The 27,967-nt window shown below is 44.0% G+C and overlaps 1 protein-coding gene across 1 annotated transcript; it reads right to left on the minus strand.

The window, feature by feature from the left end:
- On the minus strand, nt 1–27,967 carry htra1b (HtrA serine peptidase 1b). The gene is made up of 10 exons (XM_085285482.1): nt 27,364–27,967; nt 18,455–18,554; nt 17,581–17,695; nt 16,661–16,750; nt 6,866–7,060; nt 5,955–5,987; nt 5,464–5,578; nt 3,698–3,755; nt 1,293–1,388; nt 1–280 (listed from the first exon to the last, which is right to left on the minus strand). Exons 1-10 carry the CDS (start codon nt 27,821–27,823, stop codon nt 112–114), a joined length of 1,431 nt encoding a protein of 476 aa, XP_085141608.1. The 5' UTR covers nt 27,824–27,967; the 3' UTR covers nt 1–111.

Genomic DNA, 27,967 nt, shown 5'->3' on the forward strand with positions numbered 1-27,967 from the left:
TTTGTTCTTTTTTTAAGTGTTCATGATTGGCTGAAAAACACTGAGAGCCAGCTCGAGATCGCGTGAGCGGTTAAGGTGTTGTGTTGAATGGTAGCTCAGTCAGCTGAGAGGTCAAGGGTCGACCTCCTCGGGGATGATGGTGAGGATGGCATCCTCGTTGCCTCGCCTCACCACCATTCGAAGCGTGTCGTCCCGCTTTATGGCAGCGCTGACGTCGCTGGCAGAGGTGATTCGTTCGCCGTTGATGCTGATGATGACATCACTCTCCTTCAGGCCGGCTCTGTTACAAAGAATGAAAAGAAAAGACGAGTTATTCTGGACTACCAAGAATAAAAAGGCATTCCTGACACACACCTCCATATTCCAGGGAAAGGATGAACTGAAGGGCTGCACAAGATCCAGTGTAATACAAAGAAGGATTATTTTGTACTGCAAATCATACAAAGCTGCTGTAGTAGAGTCCAAGAATAAAAATGTACAGATGGAAATGACACTGAAACCGTGTATCTGTGTTTCTGCTCTCATAGAGATTATTAGCTGTGGCAGTGACTGAAAATATGAGACTGACAGTAGTGGAAATGAGCTTCCTCTACATCCTCTAAAGGGGTCTGAAGTCAGCCTAGAGAAAAGGTGGGGAGCTCACTTATTTGCGAGGAGCTGAAAGTAGAGCACCTAGTCCTCCACACCAAAAGGAGGCTAGTTGAGGTGGTTCGGATGCCTGCAAAGTGACAGTTAAACACAGAGGCTCTACTTTCAGAGCTGAAGCGATGCCAAAGAGAAACCCAGATCTGCGCAGCTATGACTGAAGCAGTTTGTCCTCCCTGCCAGAGCAAGCTGGACGCTCTGGGTGGGAAACACTCGTTTTTCTGTTTTGCTGCTGGCTTCCAGGATGTTTCCAAAAAGGAAAACAGCAGCTTTAAAATCAGAGGTGAACTCTCCATACCCCGCAGTCAGCACGATCAGATGCTCCTCCTGAGTGCCGTCTATGTTCTGCATGAACCAAGCAGACAACAAGAAAACAAACTCTGCCTGCTGTTTCCTCAGGTGGGCCGCTGCGGTTTGCTTTCAGCATGCTTGAGTAGCAAAAACCGTCTGCAGAAGCATGTTTGTAACCACCCAGCGTGCACTCTTGTACCTGCTTTAACATACCAGAACCCCTCCGATGCCAAATGTGCCACTTGTGCCTCGGAAATAAAACTCTCTGGACAGAGAGCTATCCTGTCCATATCCTGAACTTTTATGCCCCGATGTGAACTTAGTAGACAGTGAACTGGGTGAAATGAAACACTCACGCCTCAGCTGGAGTTCTGCTGATGACTTCAATGACGTACGCCCCAGAAGTGACATCTGGGAAGTCTGACTGCCGCTCCTTCAGCTCCTTGGCCAGCCTGAGAAAAGAGGAGAAAACCAGTGAGAACATGAGCTTCTGCACCGAATGTTTTCAGCACGTCATTCTGATGCATTTGATTTATTCTGGGCTCTAAAACTTCACTCAGATTAGAAGTGACATCCTGAGGACAGGGCAAACTCTGAGAAGCTGCATCTTCAACAAAGCCGACGGTGATGAACTATGACCTGCATCATGCAGTCACTGTGTTCACCACCTTTCTGGAGCAAAATGTCTGAAATGACAGGCCCAGATTTAAATGTGTGTGGTGCCTGAACCACGCTGACTGTCAGCATAATTAAGGCCTGTCAGAAAGAGTATTTTATTCTGAAGTGCCCAAGGCTCCGTCAAGTATTCTGTGGTTTGTAAGCAAAAATAAAAGAGATTAACTGCCCCAAATATGATGAAGATGCTGCAAAATATGACACATGCATCATTTTTCTCATTATGCTGATCGGCGAAAGGACATTTGGCGTCTCCAGCCGGTTAAATGGTGCTCCAAACCAGCAGAAGTGTTGTGTAGCGTTTTATCTTCTCAGTCATAATAACATTTGTGTTGCAAGTCCTGATTCACAGCAGTCAGAATGGCATCTGTGCTTCACACTGCATTATCACTAAAACAGCATATTCCACCCTGGAGCCATGTTGAGAGCATTAATCCCTCTGAAAATGTCTTTCACAAGAAATGGTCTCAAACCTGGGAGGTGTTTTCTAATTGTTGTGTGTTCAGAGCCGTTACTTCACACCAAGTTCTTTTAATACTTAAAATCAGTATGGTTGTATTTGAGTTTATGGGTAATTATGAGTTTTGATTCTTCTTTTCATTCTTTTTGAGTGATTCTGTGGAGGTTTGGGGCCTTGTTCTGATTGGATTATATCCCAGTGAGTCACTGATTGATTGTTTTCCCCTGATGTTACTGACCTCCTGCTCTTGCCTGGATCCCGTTTATTAGCTGCACTTTGCTAGCACTCTTTTTTGCCTTCAGAACTGCTCTTTGTGCCGAAGCTTCATCAAGGTGCTGAAAGATTTTGGTCCCTATTGACACGACAGCATCATTTAGCTGCTGCAGATGCACATCCATGATGTGAAGCTTCCTTTCCACCAAATCATGAGGATCTACTACAGGATTAAGTTTAGGTGGCTGTGGTGGCCATTTGAGTCTTTGTGACAAGGTGCTTTCTCCTGCTGGAAGCAACCATCAGAAGATGGTCCACTGTGGTTACACTGGGATGGACATCGTCCGTTTTCAGACCATTCTCTGTAAACATGGAGATGGTTGTGACAATCTGAATTATTCAGACCAGCATCCACGCCATGATCAAGGTCTCTGAAATCACCTTTCTTCCCCATTGTGATGCTCAGTTTGAGCTTCAGCAGGTCATACTGACCATGTGCAAACACCTAAATGCACGGAGCTGCTGTTACGACTGGCTGACTGTATATTTGCATTAAGAAGGAGTTAAGCAGGTGTCCCCAACAAAGTGACAGGTGAGTGTATATCCCTTCCCTTTCTCAAACCTTCTTTTACACTCTCAAGTGTGCTCGTTGGAGTTTTGCACTCAGCCTTTTATGAATATTGATAAATTTCAGCTTTTGTGTTTTTTTTGGCTGTTTTATTTAAGGAAGCTCCAACATGTAAGGACTGATATACATCAGCCAACCGTGTCCCAATGTGCAGCAGCAGCATGTTTTCACTTGCAGCAGGCTTGACAGTGCATCACCACACGATAGGTTTGGCATGAATAAAGCTGACTGATGATCACTCGAGGAGGTTACCTATTATCTTGGCTTCTTGCGCAGTGTTGTGAAATGTAGAAAAGTTGGTACTTGGATGGAGGGTGAAACTTGAAAAGCGTAAATGTGATGGCAGATCATTTTAAAAGTACCTGAGGGCATGTTTAAAATTAACAAGCTGTCATAAAGTGAGGGTTGTTTTGGTGATTTGGGGAGTTTCCTGCTGTGACTCTGGGCCAGCTTAGGCGGGTACTCTGACCCGAAGGCTGTGAACGCGGCCTGGCCCGGCTTACATTCCTGCTTAAAGCGATCATTTGGCAGCGGGTATCGAAAGCTAACGTCACCCTGTCGATATGATCACCGCCCTGATTATGTATGAAAGTCAGGATTGAGAAACATCCATTTTAGGGATCCAGGGAGCGTCAACAACACACTGAGTCGGGATTTAGATTTTCCAGGCTGCTCTCACAGAAATCAACACATTAAATAATCTTACAATTTAATCCTGTTTAAATGCAGTTTAGATGATTTTTCTGTGGATGTCAGAAGTAGAGGTGAGGGAAGCTGGGACTTACGATGAAGTGAGACTCATCATTCTGACGCCGATGTATTTCTTCTTCTGTGGTGTTTTACCTGCAGAACATAACAACAAAAATACCCTTTATGTCCATGTTATGGTCAACATCATCATCCTCTTCTATCACGTTTATCTAGTTTTAAAATCAACAAGTCTAAAGTGAAGTGTGAAATGTTTAACAGGCAGCTTTGAAATCTATCTTTGTGTTTTAGCTACAGTACCGTAACGTAACGTAGCCATGCAAACGTCTCAGAGTTTCAGGTACAGGTACGAGTACTGGAGGTGGATGTGGCACAAGCCTGGAGCTTGTTTACTCTGGTCAGAGTCAGTTCATGAGTCTGTAAATGTGTGGCTTTTTCTCTTGATTTGGTTTCATTTCAAACAGAAAAACTGGAAGCAACCAAAAAACCAAAAAATGCATCACTGAAAACCACCATCAGTCTTCTTATTGGCTAAATCAGTCTGGGGTGAGAGAAATAAAGGTGCTGTGGTTTGGGTTCAAATCTCAAATCTGCTGACAGTTTGGTCACATCATGTTCTGGCCATGAGCGAACCACTCTGGAGTTACGTTTAGCTGAAAGGGTCTCAGTGCAGTTGTTTTGGTCTGCACCCGAGCATGATTACCGAAACAAACAAACTTCATCAAGGAGGAAAATAAACCGAGATTTATTTAACCGGGCGAAGCAGCTAAAATCCACAGAGCTCCACATGAAACTTTCTGGACTGGAAAAACAGATTTTAAGCTTTATTTAAAAACTGTATTTAAGTCAATTTTAGATCCAGTTTAGGTATTTCAATCTAAAGAGACAAAATCTGGGTTTTGTTTGTAATTTCAAAGCTAAATTGTAAAAAATTGTCTCTTAGAGCGATAACAATAAGTGTTGATGCTCTCTGGGCATTTACTGGAGAAAACTTTCAGGGCTCTCATCTCCACCTGGGATAGGTGGGCGTCAAAATAAGTTATAACACATGGTCTCCTTTTACCCACATTTAATCCTAGGCTCATCCTCTAGCTGTGGTTCCCGATACTCTCCTGTTTATTGTCTCTTTCCTCTCGCCTCTTAAATACTGAGCCTGGTTCTACTTTCTTCCTGTTAAAAGGCAGTTTGTCCTTCCCACTGTCAGCTAATGCTTGCTCGTGGGGGCGTGTTGTGCGTGCTTGTGCATTGTAATGAAAATTCTTCACGGACAAGCTTGAGCAGCCACAAAAAACACGCAGGCACATGGACGTCCACACGCTCTCACCAAATGATGACAGAACTGCTGTGATTTGATGCCATTTAAATAAACTTGGATTCAATTTAGAAGTAATGAGTGATTACTGCAGCGGAAAAACTGAGAGAAACCTTAACTCTTATATCACATGACAAAACTTTAGTTCATGAAGAAGTGTTTCCTTGTAAATCTGAGCTGAAAATGTAGTTTTAAAAAATCTGATTTGAGGTGTGAACGTTTATTTTGATTTCATAAGGAATGACCTCAATATTCCTAATATAACTTAATGTTACTGCATGCTCACAGCAGTTAGGAATTTCTGTTCATCTGTGTTGAGCTTTTGTTGCCTTTTAAACTGCACGGGTCTTTCTCTATAACTTAAAGAGACATTTGTCTACTTTTTGTAAATTATGTCTGGATCCATTTTTTAAACGCACAGCTTTGTGTGAGTGTTCGAGCATGTGAGACTTGTGCCACGTTGTCTTGCTCTCTTTGGCCTCGTCTGCTCCGTCTCTCTGACATCAGCTCCGTGATAACACTGCTACAAACCTTTAGCTTGTCTGTCGTGTGACTCTGCCAGGAACTGTCTGATCTTGTCCGAGGGGATGGCAAAGGAGATTCCTGCTGTGACCTTCAGAGTGTTGATGCCGATCACCTCCCCATCCTGCAGCACACACACAGGAACAAACTTTAATTTGCCAGCGTTTCTCAGTAAAAGCCAGAGTCCCACATGAAGCTTGTGAAACAGCCAATCTGACGCCTCTTTTTTTTCTGTGGCTGACTGAAAACAAGCTTCTAATCAGAGTCAGCTGTGGACCGGGACCCTGCGCCAAGCGTTACCTAAACTCTTTATTTACCTTTCCTAATAAGGACTTTATGCTTCTTGGTCTTTATTTATATGAGGTTATGTATTTCTCCGTTTTGCAACACGTGGATGTGGTCCAAGTAAAGGCAGAGCTCAGTTTCTGCTTCACAGATATCATTCTTAATGATACGGATACAGCTCAAACAGGTCATCTCACTTTTTCTCCTTCACTTACCAGATTGACTAGTGGTCCTCCAGAGTTGCCGTACTGCAAGAAAACAAACAAGCAAACAGTTAACGTGAATTCAGTGAATATTATTAAAACAATTATTTAATGCTTTACCCATTGAAAGCTTACTAGGAGAAACTTTTGCAGCTCTTTTTCTGAGCTGAGCGGTTTCTGTCATATTTCAGACCTGCTCATAGAACAAAACGACCGGGTGTGCATCGGAGGATGCTGAGGGTGGCCTCTTCCTATCCAGCAACCCTCCTATTGCAATGGTTATCAAAATGCATCCTTGTTGACACATATTGAGGTGTCAAAATTCATCATTAAGGGCGCAGGGGAGGTCTTCATATATCGTCTTTATGGGGGAAAGAGTTAAGAGCGACCTCCATGGCTGAAAAAAATGACGAAAACATAGAAGCTTTGGAAAGTGCACTTCCACTAGTGGCCACTTGAGGCAACATTATCCGCCGTTTCTGAAGAGCTGTGAAGCCTCAGGACTAGTGTTTCTTTTACTGTGGCCATCATGTGACGAGAGGGGCGGGTCAAAATGTGAAACCATATCACAGATGATCCCTCACTCTGAAACATGGTATGACCAAGACTGTATGACAGCATGACCCAATGAATGACCGAGCTCATAAAGTTAGCAGTAACTGTATACAGAGGTTAGGCTAATGTGCCATTTTCCCATAGACTTCTATAGGACCAGAGATCCTTTGCAACTATCGCCATCTGGTGGCCCTCAGGTGGAATGCATGATTTTAGGCACTTCGGCACTGGTAACAGTTAATTTCTTCCTTACATGTATAGTATATAAATATGTCTCCCTTTTTGAAATTATTCTAACACTTAAATTTGAATTATTAGAGGTGTTTTTCAGACTTGATAAGACCCACACACTTTGTCCCTTCCCTTACATTGATGATGGCATCAGTCTGGATGTAATCCATGTCTGAGTTGCGCAGGCCAAGTTCTTTGCCTCCCCTTTGGGTGGTGCTGACGATGCCGGTGGTGACGGTGTTCTGCAGGGAGAACGGGCTGCCTATCGCGACCACAAACTCACCGGGACGAAGGTCTGCCGAGCGACCGAGCAGCAGCACCGGCAGCTTCATCTGTTGCAACAAAGAGAAGAGACGGACAGGACACAGAGTGAGACACCACACATGTGAATCAGCTGATCGAACAGAAGGAAGAGGTTATTTCTGTGCTGGTCTTGGTGCACAAAGCTACATTAGATTTGTTTAAGTCTTCTTTTACATGTCTTTCTTCTAAATTGGGCAAAGAAAACAGAAAGTGAAACAAATGATCCGAGGTTTTCCTGGCTCAGAAGGGTGACAGCTCTGATCCTCTTACTGTAAAAATCACTGAGTGTCTTTCTTTGTTTGACAGAAACCTGCATTTTCCATTTTCTTTCTCTAGTCGTTGGATTATCAGAAATGACTACGACTGACCCCATTTAACAAGAAGTAAACAGTTTCACTTCAACGCTGCTGAACATGACAAACGCCTCCATGTGGGAAAAACCTTGATGGTGCACCATGATTGAAGGAACAGCAGCCCAGTTACCACACACACACACACACACACACACACACACACACACACACACACACACACGTAAACAGCAGTTTATTCTCTTTAGGCCTGTGGAGACAGACGTGCGTTTCCTGTGGACAGCTGACTCAGCTCTCTCACTCCGACGAAGCCTCCTCTTAACCCCAAAACCCAAACTCTTAAATACAAATCACCATTTCAGTCGTGCAGCCTCATTGCCCCTGAGGATCACCGCTCTCTTCCAGTTAAACCTCAAACTGTAACAAGTATTTAGTTATTCAGCCCTACAGTTGAGGACTGAGGTTCATTCAGTAGTTCTCTGTAGCTGTCATTCTGGTACATCATGCCTGCAAAGTTCACCTTATTCACCTTAATACATCTGACATGTGTAAAAACGTTAGATGATTCTCTTATTCTCTAATATATCTTTTAAGGAGGTTTGCCAGTTAACAGTTATAATCCTTAAAGGCAGTTATTGTATATTCCTGTGTTGCAAATTGATGTAAACCTTACAAAACCAAACCGAGCATCAGACTATGACAAAACAACAGTTATGACCTAATGTTCAACAGTATTGCGTTAATGAGGTTACTGCAGTTTAGCAAAAGAAAAGCTGAGTGCACCTTTCTCCTACTGGAAATGCAAAGTTTATTTTGCCAGTGAAAGTGAACTGTTTGGACTTTTATGAGTAATAATTTGTTTAAATGCACTTTAATAGATTCTTATTACTCCCCGACTTACTCAGTGTCGCTCTCTCCTCCTCCTCTGTTGGTCTTTTCATTAAATCCAGGAAACATTCAGACTGAGCGCACACACACACACACACACACACACACACACACACACACACACACACACACACACACACACACACACACTAAGGCTAAATATTCAATTCACTTTTATGTCCATTGTGCCAAATCACAACATCTCAGGGAAGCTTAAAGTTCAGGACCTTAAAGTTTCATTGAGGAAAACACAATGAAACAAGGAAAATGACACTTAGATGTTTGACCTTAATGTTACAAGACGAGTTTGCATGTTCTCCCCGTGTTTGCGTGGGTTCTCTCCGGGTACTCCGGCTTCCTCCCACCGTCCAAAGACATGCAGCTTGTGGGGATAGGTTAATTGGATAATCCAAATTGTCACTAGGTGTGAATGTGAGTGTGAATGGTTGTCTGTCCCTGTGTGTTGGCCCTGCGACAGACTGGCGACCTGTCCAGGGTGTACCCCGCCTCTCGCCCTACGACAGCTGGGATAGGCTCCAGCGCCCCCCGCGACCCTGAAAAGGATAAGCGGAAGCGAATGGATGGATGGATGGATGGTTACAAGACTAATACGTGAGACACCGCCTCCTTACACTGTGAATTTCTTCATATTCATAAAAGGCAAAAAAGGGTGGTCTCCTTCCATCTTTGGTATACTCGCTGTTCAAAAACTGCAACACAATGTTGGCATCTCATGCACAGAGTCGCACTGCTGCAAACACTGCTCACACTCCCCCAGAGGAGATGCTGGGCTGATCTCGACAGGCGATGACTTAATGTCCAAAAGAACGACTGATTTGAACCCAGTTCCAACTGCTTGACTCACACTGACCACCCAGAGCATTTTCCCCCCTGAACTTCTCACCTTCTCCATCCTTAAAGTTTATTTTTTACATGAAGGTCATCATTAGAGACTACATCCCTCTTATATACAGTTTATCTGATATGGAGAGCCATAAAGCCTTGCAGACTGACGCCACAAGCTTCATTCCTGGGCGAACTCCTCTTCCTTCCATGCACATAATTCTTATCTAGAGGCATGCAGTTGGTTTTCAGATATGCTGATATCACCTAAAGCTCAACACGGGTTTTACCGAGAATTTGTCTTCTGAGGCGAAGGCATGTCAGCACTGTGGTGATGCCAAGTGGAATCTGGGTTTAACCTTATCTGACAAACTGCTGTCCTCTGCAAATATCACAGCAGAGACCTCTTGTGCTTGTGTGGTGCTCCTGTAGCACATCCGAGCCGAAATCTAACCGTAAAACAACCCAAACCTCACCATCAAACTGCAAGGCCGATATTCTGCTGGAGAAGAGGGACATCACTGGGTCACAAGGTACCTGAAAACATAATTTTTCTGCCTATAAAAATATTTATAGATTTATAACGAATAAAAAATCCAAACTTTAAAATTGGCTATTAAAGACAGTGTAGCTTCATGTTGTTCATTGACTCGGTGTTCAATTCCCACCTTCTTCGATGCATTTAAAATCCTAAGAACCTTTGGCTCCAGCCCGCAGCAGTCTGGAGGCCAACCCTCCGTGAACTGCCCGCTGGCCCACTTCACGCCGTCCTACTAACCTACTTCAGCCCCACATGGATGACGTGGAACAGAAAAACTGAGACATAAAGCAGTCATGATGTTCGGACCCAACTTTTATCAACACCACACTCCACCAAGCATGACAAATGTCTGTTTCTCTGTAAGTGTGTGTGTGTGGTTTGTTTTGCTGCTGACAGACACATGTGTTGCCAATTTCCTCCGTTAAGTAACAAGCCTGAAGGCTCTGACCCACTTTTGCTTAAGGTTTTGTAAGCGAGAGAGTGACACAGAAAAACTCTGAAGGGAGAGAGTGAAGGAGGGACAAGGTGAGAAGGAGGGCAGAAAGGAATGAAGGGTAGATGAAAAACAGAAAGGATGGAAGCAGATGTGACAGATGTGGAGGCATCTCAGCTCGAGCAGAAACCGGGCGTGCAGTGAAAGCTTGCCCGAAAGCACAGGTATGATCGACACATTTGTACATGACTGCTGCCCGGGCCCGTGGATGCTGGCAGGTGAGGAAACAAAAAAAAAAGTGAAACCTGAAACAGAAGCCAAATGTGAGATCGAAATCTGTTCTTTATGTCAGTCTCCCTGCTCACCCAGATCAGTGAAGGCACACAGTGCTTGAAATGAGCTTGAAAAGTGTATAAATTCTATAAAATACCAAATTTTGCACAAATCAAATTATTTAAATCATTAAAAAATTCTTAGTAGCACATGTAAAAATATCATTCACTGTTACAGATGTTGTTTTACTCTATTATTTGTTAATGTTCACAGTATTTGTATTGTAAAACTGTTATTGTGCTTTTGTATGAATGCATTTCATATGAATGCAAGAGCACACCCTTTTCACATTCTTTTTAGTTGAATCTATGAAAAATGCCAGACGTAACACCGTTAAGTTGTATTTGGGTGCCAAGAAGGTGATTCACAAAGTGCTATTAGCCAAAAATGTAGCATTTCTTGGCACAGGGTGCAGCGTGCTCTTAAAAAAAGTTGACTAAACTGGACGAGTGAGGACAAAAGAAGAATTGTCAGACCTGGAAGAAAAATGTACAGCAGATGAACAGTATCTGAATGTCACGACGTTAAGAAATAAGAAAAAAACAGCAAAGACCTGACACATCTGGAGCTCCCGCTGATCGATCTGCTGTTCACTGAAGTCTGATCAGAGTGACCTCAGGGAGGGGCGTCTGTCAGGAAGCTATTCACAAGGAAGGCAAACAGGGAGAAATGGGGAACGGGTCTGATGCAGTTATGAATCCAAATGTGATGTTTTTGGTTCAAATCATCACAGAGGCCACGAGAGAGGTACAACAGTGTCTACAGCCAACTGTAAAACAGGAAGCTCTGCCATTGTTTGCATCTCAGCCAGTGGAGCTGATCTTGCAAAAATTAATGGAAAAGTTGGAAAAGTGTGGTCAAAGGATCTGATTGACAGCAGACGTCAGTGTGGGATCATCTCGACAGCTGACGTGACTGAAATAGGAATAAACAAAGTGACGACTGGATTTCTCAACACAACCTGATATTTAAACTTCTCAGTATTTATGCTTTAAAGGTACATTTTGTAAACGCTCTCTGCAAAATGCAGTGAACACCACAAGGTGGCAGCAGAAAAATTCAGTGTAGTTGTTCACTTATTTCCTTTTCTTTGTTGCTTGAAACTAACGTGCATTTAAACCGGCGACCCAAATACCTGAAAACGTAAACAACAGAATGCTAAAATAATGAATCCCAACAGGAATCTGTGGGCATTATTCCAATGAGGTCCCCATAAACAAACACACACGCTAACGCACTCGCTGTCAAACATATACAGACATAAACAATGTGAGTCAGGTTATGAAAGGATTCGTTCAGCTGTTCTAATCAGACCTTTAAACCACAAACAGCTCGAAACATCTGAAGCCACCATCCAACGCACCGCCCACCGAGCTCCGCCCACCAGGAAAATGACCGTGTTCACCCCTCTGTGGTTTTTAGGATGACGGCGCGCTGTCCGGGCTGAGATTACAAAGTCAACGGGCCGGGGTCGGTATTAATTTAAGAGACAGCGACACAGCGGAGAGTGAGACGAACCACAACAAGCAAGACAGCAGCGGTTCGGTTCATCCCTTTAATCCTCTGCTGTCATCATCAGCCCTCTCCTTTTCATTATCCGTCACTGCTTCCTCTGCTTTTCGTGTGTTGCTCAGTCTTTGAGGAGGATCTGCTCTGTTTTTCCTCATTTTCTGTCAGAAATGACGGAAATCTTCTGCAACAGTGGTGGATGGACAAAGTTTCCAAAAGTAATTCCTGTAACCCAGAAGTTCAAACTCCTCAAAACACTAAACTTCACATATGTCTGTGAAGGTTCTCAGACCCCCTGGACCCCCATCAGGGGGTCCTTTTGTCCCTCTGTGGGGGGGAAACTCCCACTAGGTTTAAATCTGGGACTCCCCACCATTTGACCTTAGAACTGAAGAAGCTTCTCGGATGAGAGGTGAAACGTCTTCAAGCAACTTAAAGAAGTCCAGACGCTTTTCTTTGCAAGCTCCTTTGACTAAACTTCACAGTTTTTCTACTGTTGGCAAACATGGTCATCTCAGGCACATCAGTCCCACCCACCAGCTGTTCAAACTTTCTGCTTATGAGGGGCAACCAATCAGAGGAAAGTGGACTGAAGTCAAAGACATCTAAAATAAGCAGAATACGAATGAGCGGCTGCTAGATAAAGAAGGATTATTTCAAACTGTGAATCATGCAAAGCTACTGTAGTGGAGTCATGAGCAAAAGTAAGCTGGACATGAGCAGAATCAGTCCCTGTTAAGAAAACTATTGTTGTTGTGTATGAAGAAATGGACCAGAGAATTTAAATAAGTAAAGACCTTCCAACATTAGAGAAGCCCAACAATTAGACGAGCCCCGATCAGCAGCGCATGGTGATGGTGGGCAGGAAGAAGTCCTTTGTAAGACCGCTCCTGACTGAGACCACCCTGCCTCTTACTCTGATAAAGGTTAATACAACATGTCACAGTATGAAAAGTGTAGCTGAAGTATAAATATGGAGCAGTTTGACCCAGTTTGTCTCAGCGCCCTGACATCTCACGAACATGTAAAACAAATAAAACATCATCTTTTCCTTGTGTTCTCCTTTTGTCTCTCGCTCCTCTCATCTCTCACTCTCTCTTGTCTTTCATGCAGGGCACAGACAGACCTTTCAACTGTTGAATTAAACAAACAGAGCAGAGCTTTGCCAACTTTTTGAGGAATTCACCGAGGGGATAAAGCCTGTGAAGGAAAAATAACACCAGAGAATTCAAACCTCGTAATTAATGACATGAAGCAATGGTGTCAGCAGAATTCCGGCAGATCTCTGTAACCCTAAAATGATCTCTCTCCCTCTCTCACATTAACTCCTTATTATCACCACTTCATCTGATGTATCTTATATGCTAAGCTTGGAGTGTTTACAGTGGCGCTGTTGGTGCCGTGTTATTAACAGAACAGATCAAATCTGCCTTCGGCCTTCAGACGTCCTGGACTGTTAAAGCTGATCATTTCCCGTAAGCTACTTGTGGGCACGTGTCAGGGAAAATGATCAGTGTTGGACTGAGGTGGAATATCACCGCGAGGCTTCATTAAAAACAACACCCAGTAGCTCCTGTCTGCACATGCTTCCATGATGCATACCTGAGAGGCAACACAGATTCTTATAAAACTATATAAACTTAAGATTCAAATGCAAATCTGTCTCCACTGAGCTGAAACCTGAACGTTTCTGGATTCTTCTGCACGCTACTCGATATTTTTCTGATCAGATTTATCAGTAAAAACAAGCTGATAAAGCCTCTGATGTTCATTTCCAGCTCACTGCTTCACTGGACACGAACCCCGCTCGCTCAAAGACACGACCACTCACTGCCCGAATCACACACACACACAGGGAACATCTGATTCACATAATGCTTTCCCTAGCCCATTACCCTAAACCTCACCATAACTTAATTGTAACCCTGTCACTAAAACCACATCTCAAAAATGCCTTCAAACTTGTTGGGACCAGGATTTTGGTCCCCACAAAGACATGAATACACACACGTGCTTCTAGTCACCTTTGCTGAAACAGTGCTGCAAATTATGTGATGTTCCTAAACCCCGTGAGTTTGTGCATCTTCACACAGAGTGCGCACACAGAGACACACACCCCGCCGACGGCCAAACACGCCACTTGAAACCACCACCGTCTCCTTCTGACGGGCAAAACGTGACGTCACATCCTACGGCGATGGTGTCTCTGTGCGGAGCTTTATCACGTAAGTGTGAAGAACTGGAACACGTAACTGGATTCAGGCTTTTTTCTGGGAATAAAGTCCAATCATGTCTCACTCTGAAAGCTGCAAAGCTGAAACGCCAGAATAAACTGGTGAAACCTCTGAGTACTCATAAGACTTTACACTACCCTGCTTAATTTCACGAGATTTCGTGGTTAAGCTCTAAATCGTGTCACATTCAGCAGCCCTCAAATCTGGAAATGAGTTTGCAGTTTCTGCACTTCCTGTTCGCTCATCGTAAAGTCAGCTGCACCATCAGTTTCAGGGTCCCAGTCGTACTCGTGTTTAAAGCTTCCTGAAACTTCCTGCACGCACCTGACCTTTGGAGGTCTAAACGTCTAACAGACCACAGAGCAGAGACCGTGTGCCAGAGTTTGTTTTGGACTTTACATGCAGATTGATTTGCTTTGACTACAAGAAAGAAGTCGATGGAATGGTTCACATTGTTTCAGCTCTACAAGTGATTTCAAACCCACGGCCTGAGGATGTAAAGTCCCATTCCAGGGTTTTGCAACAATCTTGTCGTCTTTGGCTTCCTCTTGATTGTCTTCACCTGTGTCTAATTGTCAGTTAGACCTCAGTGTGTATATACTGTATACCAGGGGTCCCCAATCCCAGTCCACGAGGGCCGGTGTCCCTGCAGGTTTTAGGTGTGTCCTTGATCCATCACAGCTGATTTAAATGGATAAATTACCTTCTCAACATGTCTTGAAGTTCTCCAGAGGCCTGTTAAAGAACTAATCATGTGATTCAGGTGTGTTGACCCAGGGTGAGATCTAAAACCTGCAGGGACACCGGCCCTGCAGGTTTTAGATCTCCCGCGGACCGGGATTGGGGACCCTGCTGTATACTCTCAATCACAGTGTCTGTTTAGTGCTGTTTATCTCCTTTATCAGGCTGTCGGGCATTAAGCTTTAATGTTTAAAGTTTCTGAGCTCCCAGTGTGTTAGAAATAAACAGCACCACACAGCACACATGTGATAAAATTAATTAACTCCAGCTCAAAATGTTTAAGAACCTCGTCTTATTTGCAAAAGCGTTGTGGTTTTTTTTTGTTCTTTGGAAAAAAATTTCACCATGTTACCATCCTCACCTGATAAGGCAGGGGTCGGCAACTCCAGGCTTGGAGACGGTGTCCTGCACGTTTTAGATGTATCCTTAATCCAACACAGCTGTGATCAGGTCTCTGGTTAGAGCAGGCAGCAGGTGTCATGTGAGTGTGCTCAGCGGCTTAGCAGAGACTTTAATAAGTGATGTTGTGATACTGTTATCACAAACTGGGGGTTTTGGTTTAAAGCCTGAATATGAACTTCCTTATGTTGGTGTGTGTTTCTTATGTTACTGTGGACTTTTCTTCTTTGGTATTGGTGATTAGTAGTGCAATAATAATTTAATCTCCAAATGCATAAACACGTGGAGTCTGTGTTTTTGATATTGTGAAAACGGCGTGTGGCTCAGAGCTTGTATAACGCGCCCTGTTTGCTTTCATAAGTACAGCTGGACTTCATTTCCTTCAATTCATTTCCTGTTTTCTCACATTTTCGGAGCTCCTAGAACTGCTACAGAAATTCTTTTATAACTCCTGTGTGCGCGGACTCAGAGTCTTGTGGTATCTGCATTTTATGGCTTTTTTTTCTTCTGGTTTCCAGTCTTATGAAAGCAGTCCAGATCACAGTTGCATAAAACACTCTGTTTGCTTTATGCAACTCAGTACAGCTGGACATCATTTGCTTTAATGATGAATGACTTTAACTACCTGTCTTTAAACACAGACTGCATACAGATGCATCTGTCCTGTTTTCACTTTGGTATTAAATCTGAAACTTCACATAAAAGGTTTTAATACATGAATTTGACGTGTGAGGACAGACTTCTGCACAGGATGTAGCAGCTCTGACTGTCTGGACAAAATGGGACGCACCCACCCTTTCATTCTAAAACTGTCGTCCCATTACATAAATGTCGGTAAAAACCTCTCTTCCTGGCTTGAATCTGGCTGCCCGGTCATCCCAGAGAAAAAAACAAAGAGTGTGAGGAAGCAAAAACTCAAAGTCGCCCCAAACCAAATCGCTCCGTTTGTCTCCACTTGCCCCACTCACACCCACTCTCATGACTCATCACTTTATTTTGCCCCAGAATGATCTTTCGGAGCCAAAATCAAAGGCAGAAGTTCAGATAAATGTTCACAAAAAACATGCTTCACAACAGGGTATAAATGCACAAATTCAACAGCTTGCTTTGCAAAATAAAAGCGAGTGAGACGAAAGAAAGCAAAGAGGTGAGAAGAAACGAGGGATTATGAGAAACTCTATCTTAAATTTTAAAACAGAAAATACAGAAATACACAAAAGAAAAAAAAGGTGGAAAAATGAAGATGCAAAAGTAAATTTTCCAGCTAACTCGCTCGGATCGCTTTCTCTGCTCCAACAACTGCGAACTTTTGAGATGGAGCTGACGTGAAGATGAAAAAAGAACAAAAAGAAAATGAAATAGGGGCGTCCTCGCTCTCCAAGCGTCTGTCTGCTTACCGGTGTATCGATCTTGATCAGAGCGATGTCTGCCTTCTCGTCGATGTCTTTGATCTTGGCATCATATGTGGCTCCGCTCTTCAGCTCCACCTGGAGGAAATTAAAAGATCTGATCAGAACTCAATGTCCTGATCCAAAATGGTCATAAACTGTAAATAAAAGATGGACGAGGCCACCAGGATGTTGCCAGTTTGTTAACAAAGTCCTGTTTTTAAAGCGGTGAGTATTTTCGGCCATCAGCGTCGTTGCTTGTTGTAACCAGATGATGACCGAGGAGCTGACTCTGACACCGGGGGATCCTGCATGCCCATGTGGCACCACATTAAACAGGATTAACTTACAGAAATGTATTAGGTTGTGTTCAATAGGACGAGAAAATAATGGCCAGAGACTATAAATCGTTTACAGCCAAAGAAATTGCCCATAAGAAGAATACAGCTTTACGACAGTTTCACACTGGCTTCACTTAGTACAGTAGAATCAAAAGCTACTTCCATCTTTTATTTACAGTCCATGCATCCACCTTGTCTCATGATGATGATGTTTAAACCAGCACAGACGGATTTCAGGCCATTATCCACAAACCTACATATCCAACCGAAATGAAGCTACACAATTCTGCCTGCAGGTCTGCAAGCTTATTTGCAACCCACCCAACCCCAGCTTGTTCTTTCCATGCTGTTTTTGACTTTTTTAGTCTCATATGTTGTCACTGATGCTACTCTCTATTGGTCCTGACTATATGGCAGGTTGTGCAGCCACTGCATCTTACAAGATAAGGATTGTAGCTTAAGTGAGTCCAGTTAGTTTTCATCAAAAGCTATTTTGATGTGAACACATTGCTATACATTTTTAACATAATATAACATAATGGCTAGTGAAATAGGATGTTGTGAAGACGTTTCCAACAGTTTGCGTACCTTCACTCTGTGCTTGTTGGCCACCACATGGGCATTGGTAACGATGAGTCCGTCCTCTGATACAACGAACCCGGAGCCGCTGGCTACGGGAACCTCCCGCTTGGAAAACATCATCCTGAGAAGAGAGAGGGAGAGACGAAAGGCTTGGCTCTGACTTCTGATCTCAAACAACATCAAGTGGACATGGTCAATTGATGGATCGATCACTAAAGAGCAGGCTTTGATGTAAGGGTGTAAAGAGGTATTTTAAACTGTATTTAAGAAAAACCAAGTCTAAAGTTCTGCTTGTAGCTTTAACATTTACTCTTCAGCATGGAAAGAAACAAACACGTGTCATTAGTTTTAAGATATTTGGCTGTAAAATAAAATGATCTTTGACTCAGTGAGAGGACCCAACAATGTCTCAATTTATTGTTTCTGGAACATAAACATCAGCGAACAATGTACTCCAATCCATTCAACTGTGCTTATTGGATGATCTGAGAAAGGTCCAAGGATCATTAAAATCATTAAGACAGCATCCACGAACCTCACATCACATTTCACTGTGACTAAAAGTGGCGAATCTACCAAAACCAAACAAATGCTGATCATTCTAGAAAAGAACTGGTAGTTAAAAACCTGAAGAACTCAACACATTATGATTGTTTTGATTGATTTAACCAGAAAAAGAAAATTCTGCTCTCTGAGATTGTCCCGGTAACAACAGGCCGGGTTAACCCAGCGTTTTTTCGTTGGCCAAAGAAACTAACTCCTGGAAAAAATCCAGGCAAGCAACCACTGAGGCAATGCGTTGCTTAAACCGACAATTAAGAACTTTATAAAGGCTCCCATCCATATTTTAAAGGTTTACAGATGTCTGGATCACTCTTACTTGCGATACAGTTCAATATGAACGACAGCAGGCGCGATCTTCTCCACCACATCAGCGATGAAGTTGTACTTGTAGCGAAGACTGTCGGGGTTCTGCTGACCTGAAGGGAGTAAAACACCATGTCACTGTATCGTAACACACACACACACACACACACACACACACACACACACACACACACACACACACACACACACACACACACAGTAATCCACTGTGAGCATTCTGAAAGGGACTGCAATCAGCAGCTGCAGGGGAGGAAAGATCTGGTGGATTTTGGCCGACCGCAGTCACAGAGGAGATAAGAGGCTGGATAAGAAAATTGAAATGTTGCAAACAATCATCATCTAGTATTAGTCAGACTTTCAGCTTCAGTGTGGTGACTGCATGAGGTTCAGGAGACCCAAACCATAGCCGCTGTGTTAAACCACATCCAGATGTGGAGTGCAGTGTATATGAAGCGCACGTATGCGAGCAGCTGCAGCCTGTCTGCTGCTCCCACTGATGCTTAGAAAACAAAGGAAATGACTCAGCGCCTCAGAAGATGCGGAGGTATCAGGGGGGGGAGGCGGGGCTATTCCTGCATAACTGTCACTGTCGCCTTACATAACCCCCTCCTGGTTCAACCCAGAGGTGCTGCAACATCTGGAAACTCAGATCTGCCGGGGCCAGTTAGCAGACAGCCTCTGCCATCTGTGTGTGTCGTAAACATGATTCCTCAGAGCGGTGTGACATAAAAGCAGTTGTTAAACAACAGTGCTTACAGTCCAGTCACCATTCAAACTTCACTTGTGTGACCATTAAACAAACTAGAGAGAGCTTTCTTTGTTTAAGTGAGGAGACATGGAGCTACTGCATAGACATATACAGGTGAACTCAGTAATGCCAAAGATGGTGACCAAAAATATTAGCCAGTGACATGGTTGCACTGACAGGTTCAGCTCTGTGGCATGCAGTCTCGTTATCGTACCGCTGTTAAAGAAGCTGTGAAGTGAAATCGTGGTCATGCACTAAAGAATTACAACTTATGAGAAAAAAAGATTTTTTTGGATGGATGGATGGAAGGTAGGACGGCGGGCGGAAGGGTTAATGGATGGATGGCTTAATGGGTGGATGGATGGATGGATGGATGGATGGACAGATGGATGGGTGGATGGAGGGCTTAATGGGTGGATGGATGGATGGATGGATGGATGGATGGAGGGCTTAATGGGTGGTAGGATGGATGGATGGATTGATCGACAGATGGATGGGTGGATGGAGGGCTTAATGGGTGGATGGATGGATGGATGGATGGATCGACAGATGGATGGGTGGATGGATGGCTTAATGGGTGGATGGATGGATTAATGAGTGGATGGATGGATGGATTGATCGACAGATGGATGGGTGGATGGAGGTCTTAATGGGTGGATGGATTAATGAGTGGATGGATGGATGGATGGAGGGCTTAATGGGTGGATGGATGGATGGATGGATGGATGGATTGATTGATCGACAGATGGATGGGTGGATGGATGGATGGATGGATGGAGGGCTTAATGGGTGGATGGATGGCTTAATGGGTGGATGGATGGATGGATGGAGGGCTTAATGGGTGGATGGATGGATTAATGAGTGGATGGATGGATGGATGGATCGACAGATGGATGGGTGGATGGAGGTCTTAATGGGTGGATGGATTAATGAGTGGATGGATGGATGGAAGGATGGATGGATGGATGAACAGACGGACGGGTGGATGATGGATGGATTAATGAGTGGATGGATGTATGGATGGGTGGGTGGATGGATGGATCGACAGACGGACGGGTGGATGGATGGATGGATGGATGGATGGGTGGTTTTTGTAAAGCTGTTTTGATCCACTTTGGTAAATCCATACGTGTAGTTTTTGACCACTGAAGTTAAAAAAAGGATCTTCTTGTTGTCTCCGGCTCTTTTTAAGTGCTCCAGGTTTCTCTCAGAAGAGATGTTTGATTTCAAGTGCTTCCTTTAACTTGTGGCACCATCTTTGTAATAGGCCACTTCCCCCCACCATGTGGTGGGCTGCGGGCTGTGTGATCAAGTTAAATGAGACTTTCACAATACTTTTTTCTTTTTTTAGGTGGTGATTCATCTTTATTGGTGTTTAGTTGTGGTTTGCTCCAATAAGTGATCAATTTCTCCACCATTAACCTCCTTGATGTTAATCGGGGCCTTTGAAGCGTCACATTACCACCATCTAGCAGCTGTGTGAACAGACCCGAGTTCCTTTTGAGCAAACCGTTGGAAAGATCTACACGAGACAGAGCAGAGCGACAGTGAAGGCATATCTCTGTTTGTCCTCAGGGTCACTGATCTCAGGATCATACTGTATCATATCTCAGCTGACTCCCTCCACATATTTCAGATGTCTGCAGATTTTATCTCCATGAATCATGAAGAATCCCGACCTCATTCTTCATAGCGATCACCTCGCTGCAGTTCATACCAGCTCTGCTGATAACGCTGCTTTCACTTGGAAAAAAGACAAGAAACAACTTGTCCTTTGACCTCAAAATAGATAGAAAATAGACTGTATTTGTAAACGAGCCTCTACACTGGTAGTCGGCCATAATGAAACAGTTTATTGTGCATTTAAATGGCATTACTTTAAAATGAGACTCTAAGTGTGGCTTTTATATTGTTAGTCTCCTGCTGCCTCCACTGCTCTGCCCTCATGTTTCTCCTCTCGAGTTTTTGTTGGGAGGTACTAAAACTTGTGGAGCCATTTTGATGAAATGCAAACACCAAGAGAAGGGCAATGAGGGACAGGTGAACTCAATCAGACACTAACGAGGGAAGGAAAGAGAACAAAGGAGGGAAGGAAACACTGACAGCCACATGAAGATGTAACTTTTTTCAGGCAAACAATTTTTACTGCAGCTGTGCAAAAAGCAATGAATGGACACATTAAAGATGTTGACTCGTGGCAAAGAAAACAGAGTGGAAACAGATCACTTTCTTGTGTGAACCAGTCCCCAAAAAATCCACACAAATCCCAATTTTTTTAAGAAAAGAAGAAATGCTGTCAGCACAAACTATGGTGAAAGCCACCCCTAAGCTTTAGGCTTTAGCTGGATTGAGGATGTCAACAGCCCTCAGCCCGACTGCATCATCTATCAGAGGTTGGCTAATGCTAACATGGTGGGCACTTAAAAAACAAAGATCCCTTTTAAAAGGAACTTGGCTGATCAAAAAACCACTTAATCTCAACCAGAGGCAACAAGACTGTTTGGTGGAATGTGGTCTTAAAACGTGATAAAGGTACAATGTGTGCTTAAAACAATGAAGGTGCGATGCTAGGTCCAGACTGCTGCAGATGTGCCATAAAAAGTGTTAAAGAAGAAGAAAGACTATTGTGAAGCTGTTTATGGATACACGCACTTGGACACAACTCAGGTCTGAGGCTGTCACATTCTCACATCAGTCCAGTCCAGGCTTGAGTCAGTCTGAGTCTGTGATGACTTTTCCTGAGCCTCTGCTGCAGCTGACCGTCAGTATGTGCTGATGTGGGTTTGGCTGGTCGGCTGCAGATTAGCGGTTTGCCAGCTGCTGCAGCTTTGAAGTGAACTGAATGGAGTCAGTCAGATGTGCAAAGAAACGCACTGCAGGTGTCGGTAACAGCACTGCACGCCGTGAGGTCAACAGAGGCCATGTCCACACTGGCGCAGTGAGCGTCGCTGAAGCCGGCACACTGTAAACAACCAATGCTCACATGTCAGCGACCCCGATTGGTCCGACAAGGAGAGCTTTCACTTCAGTTTCTGCTCACAAATGATGACAGAGTTTAAATGGATATGGCTGTTGTTGTTCATTTAAGCCAACCCAGCCTCTGCAGTGATACCACTGCTCGCGGCAGTGTGCCGACAGCTGGGTCTCCAGCCACGACCAGCAGTGTGCACCATGAATTTATTCCCCGGGGTCAGATGATCAGAGTGGACTTCTGCTGTATAGTCCTGAGCTGTCCTTTGGAGAACACTCAGGGGAAATGTAGTGGGCGATCCATAGAAGTGCCACTGAAAACAATCCAGAAGTGCACATGAAGATGACCTTGAGTGTCTTTAAAGCAGATATGCATGGACCTGTTCTTAGGAACCAGCCTTAAACATGTGATGCCCACAACCATCTATGTTTAGCAGCTACTAACAATTATTTTAGTCATTTCTTATCTATTGTGTTTTTTCTTAACTCATTCTATCTTTTGGTCAAAGCGAGTTGTCTTTAAATGTGTTTTGTAAGTAAATTTGAGTCGAGCTGCGAAAAAACCAGAGCAGCTGGAAAGATCCCAGCAGGTGCAGAGAGAACAAAGATGGTCTATGAGGAGACAGTGTTTGCCGCTGACCCACTGCGCTGCTGATATTGAAGACAAGTGCAGAATGAAACTTGCCAGAACTTAAAAATTATTTGGCTGAGCAAAGATATCTACTGACACTGCTCCTTAAAAGTGCAGATATGTGATGTTTTTCCCCTCAGAAAGGTACAGATGATTACCTTGAGGTACAGTAATGAGCTTTAGAGGTTCATTTTTGCATACTGTACTTGTAGAGATAGAAATGTTCTTCTTCTGCACCTCTAATTCTGAGTGTGACAAAGTCAGGACATATTTAAAGAGAGACTGTTTGCTATTCTCACATAGTTTGTAAAGCATGATGTCCATGTAACTTAATTAAAAACTGTAATTAATGCTTATTTATTGGCTATTGATTTTATATAAGAGCAAGATTTGTCTCTGACACTATGAAAATGAAACATATGGATGCTTTTAATAGCTGTACCAAACTATTTTTAACCTGTTCCAGTAACACGCTTTTAGTATTTTTGTGGGTTTATTTTTTACGGAGCTACATGTGCTGTTCTCAAACATCAAACAGTAGCCTGGTTTTCAGGCAGTGAGCCCTCCAGCTCCTGAAAGAAGGAGCTGAATCACCAAGCGACTGTGTTTTGTTGACTCTGTATCCAAGCCTGTCAATCTTGCAAACAGCCCGCAAGTCTGCACATGGAAGCAGTCAAAGACAAAAAAGGGAGAAATACATTTTGATCCCCTCAAATCTGGGTTAAATATCTGTGTGACCTAGATCTGTGTCTGTTTAGGAAGTTATACAATTGGCCAATCAGCTCCAAGAGATGAATCACCACAGACTCATTGTGGCATCGTCCAGATTTTTTCCCTAAACTCAAGTTCAAATCAAATCAAATGCAAAGAGGCGTTTTAGAGGTTTGGACATCCCTCTCAGTGAAATAGGTCAGAGAAGTGATTGGGAAGGGAAGAGGTGAAGGGAACGGGAGAAAGACATTAGATGGATAAAAGGAAAAAAGGAAAAGAAGACGCAGGAGGAGGAGGAGGCTGACACTGACCTTGCTTGAGAAAGTCCACCCCACACAATCTGAATCAAACTGCATCAGCAAACTGCTGTATTTACAGCTGTAGCTTTGAAGGTTGTGTGGCTTCACTTCTTAAAATCCTTTCATGACTCTTTGAGTCTCACAGGACAACCTATTTGTTTTCATAGCACAGGGCAGTCACTCAGGACTTCCTGGCCTAATTTCAAGAAATTATGGCCTCGTTAAGATAACATTAGCCTGCGAGAGAAGGAGGGAGGCAGGTTTATGGGTGGAAACTAGGGGTGCAACGATACACAAAATTCATGGTTCGGTTCGATACTTTGGTGTCACGGTTCGATATTTTTTCGATACAAAAAAATGTTCATGCCTTTTTAATTTGTCATTTATTAAAATTATAAATATATATTTTAACTCAAAAGTACAGTTTTTAAATTTAACCCTAACCCTTGTGCGCGTTTTTTATTTTGACAGCGAATGTGCACCTGCGGACCACTTATGTGCAGCCCTGGTTATTTAGCTCATCATATTGCAGCCACAGAAATTCTTTTGTCCATGAAACCATAAAGCTGCACTTTCTTTTTGCCTTATAGTCTGATTTGTCATAACTTCTCCGTTTTGTGGTAAGCTTTTCTTTGGCTGTCACTTCTTCACCCTGACCTGTCTTATTTGGCTCAGCAGAACTGAAATGCTTTTACACACGCACTCACATAAGCTCAGCGATTCTCTGCGCGATCAACCTCTCACATGTTTAAGCTGCGGGAGATTTCACTTGTCATGTTTGCGTAGTAAGCTAACGATTAATAAGACGATGTCAGAGGAATTGGTGCACAAATTATCATCACTCACAGATCAGTACTGTCGCTCTCTATACACAGTTCGCACGATTGCAAAGTGAAAGCAAAAAAACAAGCGCAAATTCAAACGCGATTTCAATATGTCACATATTGACAGTGGCTCACAGATGCCAATGACATAATTACCCAGCTACATTTCTGAAAGAATGCAAAAGCATTGACATATATTTTTCCTTCCTACAATAGCCCGACGGGCAGGGCAGAGATAGATTTTGGTAGCCCGACTGAAAAAAATCGCTAGCTCCGGGACGTCGGGCTAGCGATTTTGCAAGCCCTGTATCTGATTGAGGAATCACTCATCTTTGGAAAAGAGAGTTTATTACAGAGAAATGGCTCTTTCCAAAATAAAAGCTATACTATCCGCTTTCTTTGGGCTATATTCTCAGCAGCATAAGGAGAATCATGTGCTAACAGCTGTCTAAATGACTCGGCTAAAGTTAGTAGCATGCTTGCTTGTTTTTGTCTGCTTCCACTTGTCTTTGCACATTGCATGGCACATCCAACATACTGTTTTACTTTAGTCCATGACTCGCTTACCTTCAGGGTCATACGTCACATGAAAACCAAAATAATTCCAAACGCCAGATCTGAATGGGGGAGGTCCATGTTGCAAGGAGAGCTTAACTTCTGTCTTGCTAGCTTGCCCTGCGCTCTTCCTTCTGACGATGCTGTCTGTGTTGAGCGCTCAGTGGATCTGCGCTCGACAGTGCAGCCTAGGCGGAGTAGTCGAACACAGATTCACTGAGCGCTCAACACAGACAGCATCGTCAGAAGGAAAGTTGATAAAATAAATTACAAATGTTGTATTGTTCGATACATATGCGTACCGAACCGAAAGCACTGTATCGAACGGTACAATATCGATATGAATATCGTTGCACCCCTAGTGGAAACATGTTCCATGTCAGCGTTTTGGGCCAATCAGCAGATGTAAAGAGAAAGAGAGAAGGGTGCAGATGTAATGAGAGAGCAGTTTGCTATGACAGATGTCAGATAAATGCTTTAACTTACTATAATGCAGTTAAACTGTCTGTTGTTGTTACATGCAGCTACAAAAACTCAGAGCCTCATTCGTCACTAAGAGGTTTTCATTGGTGTCAAAGCACCACAGCCTGTAAGTAAAAGATGGCCAGCTTCACATCACCCATTGGTTTTGGACCTGACTTTGAAGGCTCACTTTTAAATGTTTTGGCTTCCTGCAAGAAAGAATTGGCTGAATATGAACAAGAGGGCAGAAGTTATCAGCTACCAGTTAGATTAGCTTGTTTTCATAAACTGTACAGGTGCAACAGGGTGACACAAACTCGGATGGGCTGTAGCACACAGCAAGACTCAAACACGGTGGAGCGGTCCAGCTCAGTGACTCCAATCAGGATAGGTCAGGCCTAGCAGATAGGAAGAGGCTACGATATGGCAGCGCGCCTTTCTCTTCACTACAAACAAGTTTGCCTTGTGACTTCTGCTTCTCAGGCGTAGGGGCTAAGCTTAAGGACTAAGGATACTGAGAGTTAAATGAAAGCATTTTATCTCTTACTCAAATGTTCAAAAAGAATCTCAAGCAGCCAGAACAATGTGGGTGACATTGTAGTGGCCACATCCATCTTTCCATCTTTTATATACTGACTGTGATTTTATCTATAGACGTCTAACAAAAGTGCTTTTTTTCCCATAAACCTCCAAAACACTTCCTGTTGTACCACCGCAGACATTTAGGTTTAGTTAACACGATTGTCTTCTGGGAGAAATCACTAATTACCTTGTTATCTCTAAGCTGTATAAACAGCGAAATGTAGTGAAGCATGTGTATGTGTGTATGTGTATGTGTGTGTGTGTGTGTGTGGGGGGGGGGTCACGCTGGAAATATGCTGAAAGGTGACGTCAAATTATTTATCGGGAGATCATTAATGGTACAGTTTGTGTGACTGCAGCTTTTAAACGTGACAGTCTTCTGCTGCTTTACTTCTACTTTCTATGTGAAAAACTACAACGAGGTAGCTGGAGACCAAACCTGATGTTTACTAGACCACAGGCCACCAGATTAATCAGACACTATATGTTGGAGGTTATGGTTGTGTGCTGCTATATGCTGGGAGGAGACGCAGATTCAGGGTTAACTCCAGTCTGTCTGAGATCTAAGGATGCATTCTTCACGCGATTTGGGTTCATTCTGGATGCTCGTCTGATGATTTTCTGCTGGGCGAGAGTTCAGTCTCAGACTCCTGCTGAGGTCATACAAGTTCAGAGCCAACACACACACACACACACACACACACACACACACACACACACACACACACACACACACACACACACGTCGGGTATTCGTTTCTTGTGGGGACATTTCATTGACATATTGCTTTCCCTAGCCCCTTACCCTAACCATTAATAATGACTGCTTAACCCTCACCATGACCCAATTGTAACCCTGACACTAAAACCACATTTTGAGTCTCAAAACCGCCTTGAAACTTGTGGGGACCAGGATTTTGGTCCTCACAAGTACAGTAAACTTCCAATTTTTGGTCCCCACAAAGAAATGAATGCACGCACGCACACACACACACACACATTGCTGCCGTATTTCAGGCTTTGTGTGTGCGCACTTAAACTTCCACAGTCCTGCTTCACCTTTTCTTTCTTCTTAAGCTATAATCTCTCTCGTGCACGCGCGCACGCACTCACACGTACCTTTCCCGCAGGTTCCCCTCTGGATGAAGATCACCGGCGGCTGCTGCAGCTTCATGGCCCGGTTGCTGACGCGCTTCAGCTCGCAGATGTTCCGGTACGAGACGCCGTCGCTGCCGCACACGGGTTCGGAGCTTTTGCACACGCACACGCCGGCGCTTCCTCTCCGCCGGACAGTGGCCGACACCTCCACGCCGTCACTCACCACGCACTCCATCCCCTCGGCGCAATCGCGGTCTCCGGTGCCGCCGCACTGCTCGCCCTCGCCGGACGCGCACACCGGGCAGCAGTCGCAGCGGTCCAGCACGTCGCCGGCCAGGCAGTCCGCGGGGATGGGAGCGCACTGAGACTTGTCGCACTTCTCCGGGCAGCCGATGGCGAGGCGTTTGGCTCTCAGCGCCTCGGCCACCAGGCTAGAGGAGGCGAACAGGGCCATTACGCACAGGACAAACCGGAGACTCATGATGGGACAGTCCGACAGAAACTCAGACCTGCAGTTAACTTTTACACGGAGTTCTGCTGTAAGAGTCTTAAAGTGTGCTCTGGGGCAGCGTGGAGCTCAGGGAACCTTCACCGGAGGACTGGCTTACGCAGTGTGGCGCTTCGC

Source organism: Mchenga conophoros, linkage group LG8, assembly GCF_057382185.1.
Source record: "Mchenga conophoros isolate Kocher_MC1m ecotype Shallow Benthic linkage group LG8, M_conophoros_male_GT1.1, whole genome shotgun sequence".
In the NCBI taxonomy this organism is placed as follows: Eukaryota; Metazoa; Chordata; class Actinopteri; order Cichliformes; family Cichlidae; genus Mchenga; species Mchenga conophoros.